The 13,136-nt window shown below is 44.2% G+C and overlaps 2 protein-coding genes across 5 annotated transcripts in view; one reads left to right on the top strand and one right to left on the bottom strand.

The window, feature by feature from the left end:
- Nucleotides 1-12,419, bottom strand: part of PNPLA7 (patatin like phospholipase domain containing 7) — a 76,173-nt gene extending 63,754 nt beyond the window's left edge. The window contains exons 1-13 of one of the 4 annotated variants that reach the window (XM_015878607.2): nt 12,344-12,419; nt 11,920-11,960; nt 9,537-9,593; nt 9,003-9,090; nt 8,645-8,727; nt 7,501-7,589; nt 7,159-7,299; nt 6,580-6,739; nt 5,997-6,077; nt 2,992-3,120; nt 2,537-2,617; nt 1,655-1,796; nt 1,038-1,121 (exon numbers count right to left, since the gene is read on the bottom strand). In XM_015878607.2, the coding sequence (XP_015734093.1) occupies nt 1,038-1,121; nt 1,655-1,796; nt 2,537-2,617; nt 2,992-3,120; nt 5,997-6,077; nt 6,580-6,739; nt 7,159-7,299; nt 7,501-7,589; nt 8,645-8,727; nt 9,003-9,090; nt 9,537-9,593; nt 11,920-11,952 (1,168 nt within the window). In that variant the 5' untranslated portion in view covers nt 11,953-11,960; nt 12,344-12,419. Of the gene's footprint in view, nt 1-1,037; nt 1,122-1,654; nt 1,797-2,536; nt 2,618-2,991; nt 3,121-5,996; nt 6,078-6,579; nt 6,740-7,158; nt 7,300-7,500; nt 7,590-8,644; nt 8,728-9,002; nt 9,091-9,536; nt 9,594-11,919; nt 11,961-12,048 lie in introns of all 4 variants that reach the window. The other 3 variants (XM_015878606.2, XM_015878611.2, XM_015878608.2) reach the window with 3 other exon arrangements.
- A 66-nt stretch (nt 12,420-12,485) lies between these two features.
- On the top strand, nt 12,486-13,136 carry MRPL41 (mitochondrial ribosomal protein L41). Its single transcript, XM_015878655.2, has one exon. It carries the CDS (start codon nt 12,565-12,567, stop codon nt 12,970-12,972), a length of 408 nt encoding a protein of 135 aa, XP_015734141.1. The 5' UTR covers nt 12,486-12,564; the 3' UTR covers nt 12,973-13,136.

Here is a 13,136-nt window from a genome sequence, read left to right as displayed (position 1 = left end):
ATATAGCAGAACAAGCTTTAACTAGAACTGTTGACTCAAAAGAACAGAAGGCAGTGGGAAACTCGAGAGCGGAAAGCAATCCTGTTTGATGAACACATGCTCACTGGTATCCTACACACTGCTGGTATGGAAGTCACTGCAAAAACAATGGTAACTGACATCTTCCTTGGCAGCACTTCAGCTGTCTCTTTCCTTCTGAGTACTCACAGCTACCTGCCTTTCCTAACCCGGGGGCAATAAAGCATCACATTTCAGAATAAACAGTGTTACAGAAGGCAAGGACACTGGTTTGGGAGAAACTGTTCTGTAGCTGTAAACAACTTTCTTCCCACTAGCATTCAGCAGCTAGAGGCAGCGTGATTCTACTCCCAAGCTAACAGAGCTCTTTCTCATGGGTTAATCACCTTTCCACATGCAACTATTCAGGAGTATCTGTACTATGTGACACAGCTGCATGTCAGGGTTTTAGTTCTGAAGAACAACACATCAGCCAAGCTAAGCAGCTGGCTCAGAGGAAGGCATCTGCAGGACAGACAGCTGAGGTTCACTGAAACAAACACTGGAATCAAAACAGCAGAGCATCATAAATGCCTCAACAGTGCATTCAATGATAAATCACCTTTATTACCCACTCTGCAAACATTCCCCTAAAAGCAATAAAGTCACGTTATGTGCTCCTTGGGACAATGAGCCAAGCAAGAGCCGTATGTCATCTTTTGCTTGAAAGATGATAGCAGATACAGCAGATTACTTGGTTTTGGGAAAAATCAATGAATAAAAGCTCTTCATTTGCAGGGCCCTCAGTAGCCAAATGGCTGCTAATAGAGATGGCAAGGGAACGCTCTCCTAGATACAAGTCCATTTGTCAGTTCAGAGAATTAATGTCTGACCTTAGCTTTGAGAAAGTGAGGAAGCAGAGCTACTGTGAGATGATTATTTAACATAAACAAGATTATCTAAGTCTGTGATCTAAAGAGCACGTATTTCATATAATGAGCCTAATCTTATTTCCCAGAATGTAGCCAAGCAGCACTTACCAGAAGTCTCTGTGGAGGGGGGCGAAGAAAGGCTTCTCCTGAAAACATGCTCAGTATTTTCTGTACCAGAAATCTTCAACATATCTGCAGTTTAGAAACAAAAGTTACACGAATACAAGGGAGTCCCTAATGAAATAAGTCTCACTGAGAGCAAGAACCTCTCAAAAACCACTACCAAAATCTAACATATAGATTCAATACATTCTAAAACACCATTTTTGGACATTATGTTTAAACCAGCTTTTTTGTTTTTAATTATTTTTCCTCTGAATCTGGGCAGACAAATTCAACACACGCTGCTTTCCTAAGTTAAGCTTCCACATCAACACTGCTACACAAAAGCCTGCTCCGCTATTACCTCCAGTACGGAATTTTTGCAACTTCTCCTATGGGGCCAACATTAGATGCCACTTTTTATTTCTTCCTTCCACCCCCAGTATCCTTGACAGCACATTAATAATCTCTTATTAAATCTAAGGTTTATCCAAAGACTTTAAACCTGAAGTTAATCAGTTCAGACAATGCCTAACTACTTTGATCAAATATAAAACCTCTGACAAACAGCACAACAGCAGAGAGCAGCACAAAGACTAATTGCCCATTTCCAGAAACATTACCCATTTCCGATGCTTCCCCAGCTTTCTCAACCTTCTCTCTATCATCCTCTGATACACTGGACACTTGTCTTTTTATTGTTTTACTTGAACTTCCTCCAGATGTGACACTTGCCACAGAGACCAGTGGGATGGCTCGGTTCTGCTGCAAAAAGCAAGGTGAAAATGCAAACATTAACACCCAGCCCACTGCTTCCACTTGCAAGACAGCCCTGCAGAAAATACTATCTTACTAAATGGACTGCACAAGTACATTAAGGATACACTTTAGCCTTTCCTACTTCAGACATTCCTTTTAAAGTAGCTTTTAAGCTACATTCACAACTCCCTTTTACTAAAGTCACTATCCCATATATCCCAAAAGCTTACTACAGCAAAAGCAATACTCCAATTAACTAGATAGAGCTTCTGGATGGAAGAAGCATTGGGAAGAACACAGTTCTCCATCAGAGGAGCAGAAGAACCTATTCAATTTCCAGTCACTGCGATCTGTTCATGTAGTTAACAGTACAATGTAACGTAGCTAACGAAATACAAGGAACACAGCCTAGACAATCTCAGGTAGATAAAGTGTCCCCTGTGGGTTAGGATAATGGATATCAGTTTGGTATTCCATTGTTAAAGCCAAAAAAAAAAATCAGATACATGATCAACCTTGTTTCAGCCTCCAAAAAATACCCCTTCACAAAGTTTTACCTCCCTACACATCCATCCCTAAGCACCAGCACAGGATACATATTACAGGCTGGTTACCTTCCCTCTCAAGTATTGCCATGATTAAAGTAACATGCAATATTCACTTTATCATCTTCTGAAACAAGCAAAACCTCTCTATGCCAGATCACTGACAGGCTGCGTAATAACAGCAACGTACCCCAAACTTACACAATTGAAGAGCTCAGTAGTCAGCCCAAGGTAGTTGTGCAAGGCAAGGAATGTCACCCTCTGCAGCCTCACCATGATGATCTAGAAATGAGAAGTCAAAGGCAGTAGGAATGGTTTCAGTATTCTCCCACACCCATTCTTGCATTTAGATACAGTCAAGAGCATCAGAGTACTTGAACGCACTTTCAAACAAACCAGACTGTCCCCTAAACAGTAAGAGCTGAAATTCCTTGTTAGAAGATGACAAATTAAGGCAAATTAAGATTAAAGCAATTTACCAAAGGCTTAACAGTCACTTGACAGAAACAGTGAAGTAACAAAACAGAAAAGTCTTACAAACACCAAATAACACTTCTCATTTTTTCCTGTAAACACCAGCAACAAAAATTAGAGTATGGAGTTTCGTTTCAATTTTGTTTGGCTGGGATTTAATTCTGCTTAGCAGCACAGCTTACCTGCACCACTCTAACAAGAGTTTCAGGATACTTCTGGAAGACATCTTGAAAGGCACTTGCTGGCAGTCGCAGTATATTGGATGGAGTGGCTGCCCGCGCTGAGACTGTTTTGTACGAAGCTGGGTGACCCTAATAGAAAGTTGCAGAGCCAGAAGTTAAATCCCACTCATTCCTTGCCCCATTTCTTCCCAATTGTTTGCCAAATTTCTCTTTTGATATTGCACGTCCTGAGAGACATCACCTGAGCACAAAAAGCCCTGACCTGGTACCCTGTGCCCTCCAGTTGGTGTAATGAGGGCAACATGGTCAGGTGAATTCACACAGGCATTTTCACCAGCGCTACATCAAGGGAGAGGAAATAAGAGCTACAAGGAGGTGTATCAGGTTAAGGAGATCTGGCTTGTCTACCTGTCAAGTCTGTTACAGTTTTATCGCAGGCAAAGCCAGGCTTCAAACTTTGTGAAGTACAGAACAGAATATAGCCAAAAAAACCCAAAACAAAACAGGTGGACTTGTGTTCTAAAGTAAATATATACGTATGTATGAAATATTCCACACTACAAAGCCAAGCAGCTTCTATGCACATTCTGTAGGACAGCAACCACTGCAGCAAATAACACCACAGCTCTGCCTTGCTGGTCTGGAAGCAACCAAGAAGCAGATTCTAAAATTAAATTAAATTAATTGGAACCAATTTCTTAATTACACCAACTTCAGCTGACCTTTTTATAAAGTCTTGGGATGGTATTAATAGATTTGATTTTTAAGTTCTGGAGGGATTTGCAGTTTTAAATATCTCTTTGATCTACAGCGTAGAGCTACAAGGTTTCTCCCAGCTCCTCTCAGTTCCTTCTGCTTAAAATAAAGACATTAGCAAGTGACATTTCTGGCTTTTTCTACACCCAAAATAAACGTAACACCCCTCTTCTACAGAGCTCAGCTCCTAAACAACGCCATCCTTTGGAATTTCTCTTACACTAAATGTAAAAGAAATACACATACAACATCCATCCATCCATATAAATTTTGATTTTAAATAGAGATTCTTCGCTAACTGCATTTTCTACCGCACTCTGCCAAACAGACAGGGAAAAACTAAAGGCACCTCTTCAATCTTCAGTTGTTGGACAAAGGGTGAGCATGAATCATTGAGTGGCCCGGGTTGAAAAGGCCCACAGTGCTCATCCAGCTCCAACCCCCTGCTATGTGCAGGGTCACCAACCAGCAGCCCAGGCTGCCCAGAGCCACATCCAGCCTGGCCTTGAATGCCTGCAGGGATGGGGCATCCACAGCCTCCTTGGGCAACCTGTGAACAGTGCGTCACCACCCTCTGGGTGAAAAACTTCTTCCTAAGATCCAATCTAAAGCTCCCCGTCTCAGTTTAAAACCATTCCCCCTTGTTTGTGAAGTATAATAATGTTCCATAACAGTTACTAAAAGGGCAAAGTAAGCACAGTGTACCACAATGATATGGTCCACACTCCACCCAGAGAAGGCTTTTGTTTCCCTCCTGGAGCAGTGCTGACAGCAGTTGAGAAAAGCAGCCTAAGGATAATAACAGATAATGATGCAGCAGCCCTTTCCTCCAAAGAACAGCCCACCCCAACCGATTTTCAGCATATAATTGTTCCTTTTCCAGAACCCTGTGTGAGAGCAGCCTGCTTTTGAGAGAGCCAAGCACCACATCTAATAGGGCTGGGATGTGCTAAAAGCTGTCAGAGAGTGGAAAGAGGAAATGGTTCCTGCAATTGTCAGTTCTCTACAATATAATGTAACCAGCCCCATGGAGAATACTGCATTTAAATTGCACAGCTTCACATTCCTTGCAGCCTCCCTGTGTGACTGTAAGGTATAATCCACAGTAAGTTAGGGTTTGGGTTGTTTGGGTTTTTCTTTTTTTTTTAAAACAGAGAACTTTTTGTTCTCTAAGCTGATAGCTATTTACATCTACCTGGTTCTAAGAGTTGTAGAGTAATTCAACGTTGCAGGTGACAAAATCCAAGCTAAAGTAGTTGCTGAATCCAGATGACAACCAAGGGTCAAATAAAAATAAAAAGAAACAGGATAAAAGGTCAAATCATAGAATGGTTTGGATGGAAGGGACCTTAAAGATCATCCATTTCCAACCCCCTGCTACAGGCAGGGACGTCTCCCACCAGACCAGGCTGCTCCCAGCCCAGCCTTGAGTGCTGCCAGGAGGGGGCATCCACAGCCTCACAGGGCAACCTGCTCCAGTGTCTCACCACTCTCACAGTAAAGAATTTCTTCCTGATATCTGCTCTAGATCTACCCTCTTTCAGTTTATAACCACTTCCCCTCATCCTATCACTAATAATATGAACAATTTGTTTATTAAATTCTCTCCATCTTAGCTATCAACACCTTCCAAATAAGCACTCGAGTGCTTCTGTGTTATTGAACATGATGAATCCACCACCTTCAGTTCAGGCATTCTGAAATAAGATACAGTGACAATTCAGAAAACCCATAGCTGTAACTGCACCTGAAACAAAACCCACACCAGTAATTTGTGCAATAAATAGGAGCAGCCAGCACTTAGCTCATCTCGCTGCATGCCAAAGAGCACAACCTTCAGATGGTCACCAGCAACATTAACATATTAGGAAAAAATTAAATCCATCAACCAGCTTCACAGTCTAATTACAATAATAACAGCTGTCAGATTTGTTTTCTTTAGAGCAGATAAATTCAGTAAGTGATAAATCAAACTGCATAAAAGCTAGGAATTCTGGGCTCTGCCCTGCTCCCTCCCCTGACTCCCTTTCAACCTTGAACAAATCAAACTCCTTCTCAGTTTTTCCAGCAGCAAACAAGTAATTGTTTACATGAAAAGCTGCTGAGAAACAGTCAGTGATATCCCGAAAGGAGAAAAAGGACTGAAGACACATTCATCATTCTGACCCTTTCAAAGCTGACTTCCCCCCTACAGCAGGTTCAGCAACACAAAGCAGCAGTGGAGAAAACTGGCACGTGCAAGGACTTACCGTGATGACATCTAGGATGCTGAGAAGGCTGTGGACACTGTCTCCTGCCAGCACTTCCTTAACAATCACTTCTGTGCCATCCTGTAAGAGTAGAATAGATTACTATAGGCTCACAGGTGTGTACGACACATATGGAGCTTTACAGAAAGCTTAACTTGCTGTCATTCTCCTACATAGCTTAAACAGCTCTAACAGACACTGTCCCCCATTAGAACCTGAATGTGAGCCTTCTCTCTGCTCTGGTGCTAAACCACAGCACCCTAGTTTTAAACCACCATTATAACAGATAGAGGTGATAAAGGAAATTTAAAGCCATTTTTTTTCAACAATATCCCAATTCAGTCTTGCACTTCAGTCTGCTGCAGTAACTATGCAACTAGAGCATGTGAGGATAACTCAGGAGAGTGAGCTAAACATGCTCTATGGAAGCTGTGCAGGACCACAGCTCAAAACACTGACATTTATACATATCACAGCCCTTTTCTAAATCACTATGCTTCAAATGTCACTTTACCAATGCTTAATGATTCATGCCAACATATGCTATACTAACACATAGAACAATGGCTCAGTTCATTCTTACACTTTCTTGAATGCAAACTTCCAACTTTCCATCTTGCACAACATAGATGCTGTCATCCTGCTGCCCAGGACGGAAGATGTATTCTCCTTCATGCAGCTGCACAAAAAACATGTGCTTGCACAATTCCAGAAACAGAGGCTTCTCAAAGTGACCAAGAACCCTGCAGGAAAGACAAGTAAATATCAGCTTTTTCCTCCCTTTTCTACATAGCAAGCCCAGTCCCCTCAACCTTTCCTCATAGGAGAGGTGCTCCAGCCCTTCTCTGGACCAGCTCTAAGAGTTCTGCATCTTTCTTGTGCTGGTGGGCCCAGGCCTGCACAAAGTACTTGTCTGGGACTTGTCTAAAGGAATTTGTAAGAATGCACCAGCAAATTGGCTCAAGTTAACAAAGCTTTATCATATCTCCAAATTTAAGCACTAAACTGACTCACTGCCTCCTTTCCAAGCCATCTTTTTGTGCTTATTCACTCTGACCATACAGTGATAAAATTTAAAGCTTTACATGTGGTTGAAAACACTCATATCGCTTGAATAGCCATAGAAAGCAAAATCCAAACCTACATTTCCAATTAACATTACCTAACGTTTTTAAGCATGTATAGGACTTCCGATGGCAAATGAGAATTCTTCACGTCAAATTCTGTCAGGTCTGCCTCTAGCAGAGAAGGAGGTGGCTCTTTTGGCTGCAGAGTTGGACATTCTTTCTTAATACGCAGAATCCTACAAAGGAAAACAATGAAAGTTCAGGATGGCATCCTATCTGTCTCAGCAGCCAGCTGTATACTGACACCAACACACACTGCACTGTTGCGCATTATCAAAGAGATAAAACCATAGTATTCCACTCCCCAACTGCTCTTTCTTAGCAAAACTAGAGATAGTGCTCAATGTGAACTCTCCCCTTCCCCGAAGTCCACATACCTTTTAGCCAAATTCAAAACTTTGGCCCTTTTCCTCATCCTCTGGCGAGGCACAGTGTTCCCAACCAGAGAGTTTGGAATAGTCGAAACCTAGGAAGAAATAACAACATATAATATATAATAATATATATTATTATATATATATATACATATATGCATATAATATATATAATAATAACATCTCTCACTCAGAAACACTTAATATGAGGCAGAGAAATAACATTGAAAGCTCCAGTACTACTATGGTAGGCTATGCAGAACTCCTATGCAGCCAGCCTTTCAACTCACTTTTCACTGTAACTAAGTGCCACCTTATGGAGAATTGCAACAACTGCAAGGTCAAGCATTACTATTTCTCCCACCAAAAGAACAACAAAAAAAAAAAATCTATACTCAGATAGTTTAGAGACATTGCCCTCATCCTTTTTTTTTGTTCTTATTATTGACACAAAAGCCCAGATTTTTACCAAAAACACATTCAGTTTTCAGCTGAAAGTATCAGTTTACAACACTGATACACTACATCTCTTTTAGGAGACAAAAAGGAAAAGTTTAAAAACCCAACCAAACAAAAAAAGATTTTACCACATGCAATTCTAGGGAGTTTTTATGCTGTATGTAAATACCTGTGTTACAGAATATAAAGATGTAAGGTGGAATGATACAAAGATGGTAACAGATATTCAAAAGGTTATTTAGGAGGAAAAACTCACCAATATGAATGTCTTTGCTGGGAAATGCTGAAGCAAACTCCATCTGGGAGCAATCTCTAAGAGATGCTGCCTTAGTGGTGGTCAGCCCTTAAATGAGGTCTAGAAGAGGTGGAGTCAAGCTCCACTCCTTCCAGGAGCACAGCTGAATTACTCTCATCTGTGCTCCCACAGCTGACCCAACACTTGCCTCAGCTGATTAATCAGAGGTTCAGGCTGTGATTACCAATTTCCCATACACTAGATTATTAAATTAAGAATTTATGAAGTACAACCCAAGAACAACCAAAAAATAACAGCACTGTGATCAATTACTGAGCCCAAATATTTGAATTCATCTCCACAAAGTCTTGGTGTGAGCACACAGCTGTGCTCAGGCAGGCTGCCCCACTTGAGGCAGTGCTCCTTCCCTCCCACTGTTCCAAACATTCTCACCTTTCTCATGATCTTCCGCCCATAGAACATCACTTTGTCTCGCTTGCGAAATCTGTATTGAGGAACCTGTGGTTGAGGTTGTCCTAAAACAAGGAGCTTGATGTGAGAAACCACCTCAGTGCCTCAGCACATTTACAAATTACACCAAATTGTGTGCTGCAGTTTATATGATAGAAAAAAGGAATGCCATCCAATTGATCTGGACAGGCTGGAAAAGTGGGCCCACATGAACCTAATGAGGTTCAACAAGGCCAAGTGCAAGGTACTGCACCTGGGTTGGGGCAATCCCAGACACGAGCACAGACTGGGAAAAGAACTCCATAAGAGCAGCTCTATGGAGAAGTAGTTGAGTACTTACTGGATCGTTTCACTCTTCTGTAAACAAAAAACACAACAATTCCTATCAGGAACAGCGCAACTGCAGCTCCAATGGCGATTCCAGTCAGCTGTGAGAGGAATTCATAGGAAAAGAAAGCTGTAAGTTCCATAGTTGAAAGCTATTCTTAATTTCTGGAGGGCTGAACAACACTTAACTCAGCTGTCTGAACACCAAACGTATTCGTGAATACTTCGGTTTTAACTAAAGCATCACACATGTGAGAAGCTTAAATTTAATTACATCAGGGTCAAGTTTATCAGCTCAGGTGCAAAATATTCAGCACTTCTTCCTCCTTCCCCCCCACTAACTATGAATTGAAAACTAAATATGAATGGAATTAAACAACAGAAATTGGTTCTTGCCTCATCCGCAGCAACAGCAAAGAAGCAGGAACTCCTCTCAGTTTACTCAGACTTTGTGACTTAATAGAGTACCTGAAGCTTACCAACAGGTAACACAGGTACACACCACTCAACACACAGTTTCATCCATGTGATTAAAGCTGTACATTACCATAGTACTCTGTATCCTGTCTTCTACAAACTGAAGAATTCCACTTGCTGGCATGGCCTGGCACAAAAAGAAAGGTGAAATTAGTTTCCCACAGCTGGCAAGAAGCCTCCATACAGACACCCATGCCTGGCCTGGCATACACAACACCATTTGTTTTCCAATGTCTTTCTTCCAATTATCATCCACTTTGAAAACACAACATCTTCACTCCTGACCCCTTTCTGCTGGAGTTCCATCTGGTGACAGCACTATAGATTCCTAAACAACCCTAACACAAGGTCAGACAGGGAGGCGTTGACTTCTGTTATTGCTTTACGTTACTCAGAGCAATAAGGACAAGAGCTGAATGTAAATGTTATGAGACTAAGAAAATAAACCAGATTAATTGCAGATGAAATTCAACACAAAGTTATGCACATGGGGAAAAGCTCCATCTCAGGTGTGCAGCCCTGGAACCTGTTCTGACTGCTGCTGTTCTGGGCAAAAAACTGCAAGTTGTAGAAATGCCAGCTCAAAATTTGGAGTGTGGGGAAAAAAAATAAGCAACCCAAATATAAGAAAGAAGTAGGAAACCAAATGAGTACAAGAACAGACACGTCACCACGTAAGCCTCAAGCCTTACTTGAACCTTAAGTTCTAGAACCAGTTTTTGCTCTCAGTTCCAAATCCAGATGACCTCTTCATTTAGCTTTGTATCCTAAAGAAAAATGGAAGCGCCCACAGAGTCACCAAACCAGTCTCTCTCATAGAAGTTCATTCCAGGTTCACGGGGCAAGCAGAGTCCAGCCTGACCAGTCAGCATATGCAAAGCTGAGTGTATTTGCTTAGGTTGCTTTAACACAACCTATTAATCTATCTTCTCAGCAGGAAGGCTGTAAGAGGAAGACAAAATCCAGAACTCCAAAGAGAATAGAGACGCTTTTGGAAGGTTTGGTACCAAGACCAGCCTGAACATCCCCATCCCAACATGGGTCAGAGTTCTGCAGGGAATCTCTTCAAGCACTGGCAGCACCCAAATAAAGGCAGGGAAAGTCAGCAAAGGGCTGGCAGCCACAGGGACACCTGCATGTGTCTGCAGCTGTCCACAATCAGGCAGCACAGGCCAATGGTGGGGTTATGAACACAGCAGAGCAGCAGGGCTGCACAGAGGGAGGGTCACACCCAGCACCTGTATTCCAGGGCTTCAGGTGCTCTGGCCAAACCCTGATCCAACTCATAGAAACAAAACACACACTGAGCAACCCTGCGAAGGCCCACAGTTCATTGGAGAAAGACAAAACCATAGGCTAAGAGTATGTATTGGCAGGAATACTGTCTGTGTTTTCTAATATTTGACTCCCGTTTTCTTAACAAAACTGTGGCTGGTAACAAAAACACGCAGCTACTGAAATAACATTTACACCCATCCGGATTACCAAGCACAGAACAAGAAACCCAGGCACGTACTCCAAAACTCCCCACTGCAATCAAAGGTAAACAGTGAGCCATACCCCACACAGGGAGGGGTGCCAGGTGGGGATTGGCACAGAGCTGACATGAGTGTTCCTCAGGATCCAGACTTCCTTGTGGTTCACAAATACAGCTGACCACACGCTGCGGCTTTGACCCCAAAAGCTGAATTTTCACAGAACATCTTTTATTCGCTTCTCACTACGCTGGATGCAGCCTCGAGTTCTAAGAAAAGCACTTCCTGCTGTGGGCCTTGTCTGACATTACTAAGAAAAGCAATATGTGTCTTAAAGGTTACATGCAATGGCTGAAGGGCTCCATGAGCCTTCCATCCTCAGGTTAACATTGTACCACTGAAGCAAAATGTGCCATTCTGCTGACACATCAAAACATGAAGCACCACGTGAACGGTTTGCAGTAAAAATAAGTAAATACACGCAAAAAGTGGGAACAATCTTGGCATTTTTGGAAGGACTAAACGCTTATCAGGGAATGCTCTGGAAAATAAAAGCAGTGTCTGAAGATGTTACTCAAGAGTTATCAAATTAGGCTCTGTCCTGCTTTCAGCTGGGACAGAGTGAATTGTCTTTGTAGCATCTGACCTGATGCTGCGTTTTGGCTTTAAGAGAAAGAAAAGCTGCTGACAGAGCACCGATGTTCCAGCTGTTGCTGGGCAGTGCTGCATGGAGCCAAGGATGCTCCAGCTCCTCATAGTGCCCCTCATAGTGCCCTGCTGGGGCTGCGAGGGGACAGGAGCAGGACAGCTGAGCTGAGCTGGATGTCCCAGATCACACAACACTGAGAGAGAACTATAAGACTGAGGGAGATGGGCTGGGGGCTGCACAGCACCCACAGCAGATATGTGAGCTTTTAGGTTCTGGAAATGCTAAAAGAGAAACGAACACACATAAAATAGCATCAAATCACTTCATACCTCCAAGCCGGTGCTGTTTCCTTCCTCTTCCATGGCTGGAGCTGCAGCAGGAGGGAAAAAAGGGGGGGAAATGAAATAAAAAGGGGAGAAATGAGGGAGTTTAGAGACAAGAGGGACACGGGCTGGTACCGCGCTGTGTGGAGCTGGCAGTCGGTCAGTCTGTCTGTCTGTCAGTCGGTCTGTCGGTCGGCCGGTCTGTCGGTCCCTCAGTGCTGTAGCTCTATCAGCGCTGTGCTCCCATCTCCTCCTCCCGTTCCACAGCCGCTCTGACAGCCGCTCCCGCCCCGCCCCGCGGCCCACCGGTACCGGGTCAGTCCCTACACAGACCCGCCGGTCCAACCGGGCTGTGCTGAGCCCTGTGGGCCCGGCTGAGCCCGGACAGCCCCGAACCGACACCGAACCCGGCCCGACCCGCTGCCCTCACCCACGGGAGGTCAAAGGTCAGCCCCGCAGCCGGGACGAAGGTCGCTCCGCCGCCCCCCGCCACAAGCCCCGCCCACTGTCCCGCTTCCTCGTTGCTGATTGGCGCACGCTGCTTCGTAAGATAGGCGCTGCCGATTGGTTAATGTGCTTTACGCCAATGGGAGCAGGCGGTGTTGGGTGGCTCGGGCCTAGTGCCGCCGCTCCGTCCATCCATCCGTTCCTATGGGGCTGCTCACCGAGTTGGGCCGCGGCCTAGTGCGGGGCGCCGACCGCATGGCGCCGTTCACCAGCAAACGGGGCCCTCGCTCCTACAACAAAGGCCGCGGAGCCAAGAAGATGGGAGTGCTGACCCGCAACGGGAAGTTCATCCTCATCAAACAGATGGTGCCGCAGTTCGTCGTACCGGACCTGGCGGGGTTCAAGCTGAAGCCGTACGTGTCGTACCGAGCTCCGGCCGGCACCGAACCGGCACTGACCGCCAGGAGGATCTTTGATGAGCTGGTGGCACCGAGGATCGAGAGGGACGTGAAGGACGGGACGTACGACCACAATGCGCTGCATAAATACGGCTACGAGCCCACACAGGAGGGGAAGCTCTTCCAGCTGTTCCCAAAGAACTACGTGCGATGATAGAGCCAACAACTACGTGCGATGATAGAGCCAACAATTACGGGCGATAGAGCCAGCATTGCTCCGCTGGGCCGGGCTGTATAAGGCTGGGATGGACTCGTCCTGCAGCTGTAACTTGGGACTGTTCCTTTCACTGAGTTATTAAAAGCGAGTGCTTCACTGTG

The sequence above is a fragment of the Coturnix japonica genome, chromosome 17 (genome assembly GCF_001577835.2).
Source record: "Coturnix japonica isolate 7356 chromosome 17, Coturnix japonica 2.1, whole genome shotgun sequence".
Lineage (NCBI taxonomy): Eukaryota > Metazoa > Chordata > Aves > Galliformes > Phasianidae > Coturnix > Coturnix japonica.
This window is presented reverse-complemented; position numbering and strand designations above follow the sequence as displayed.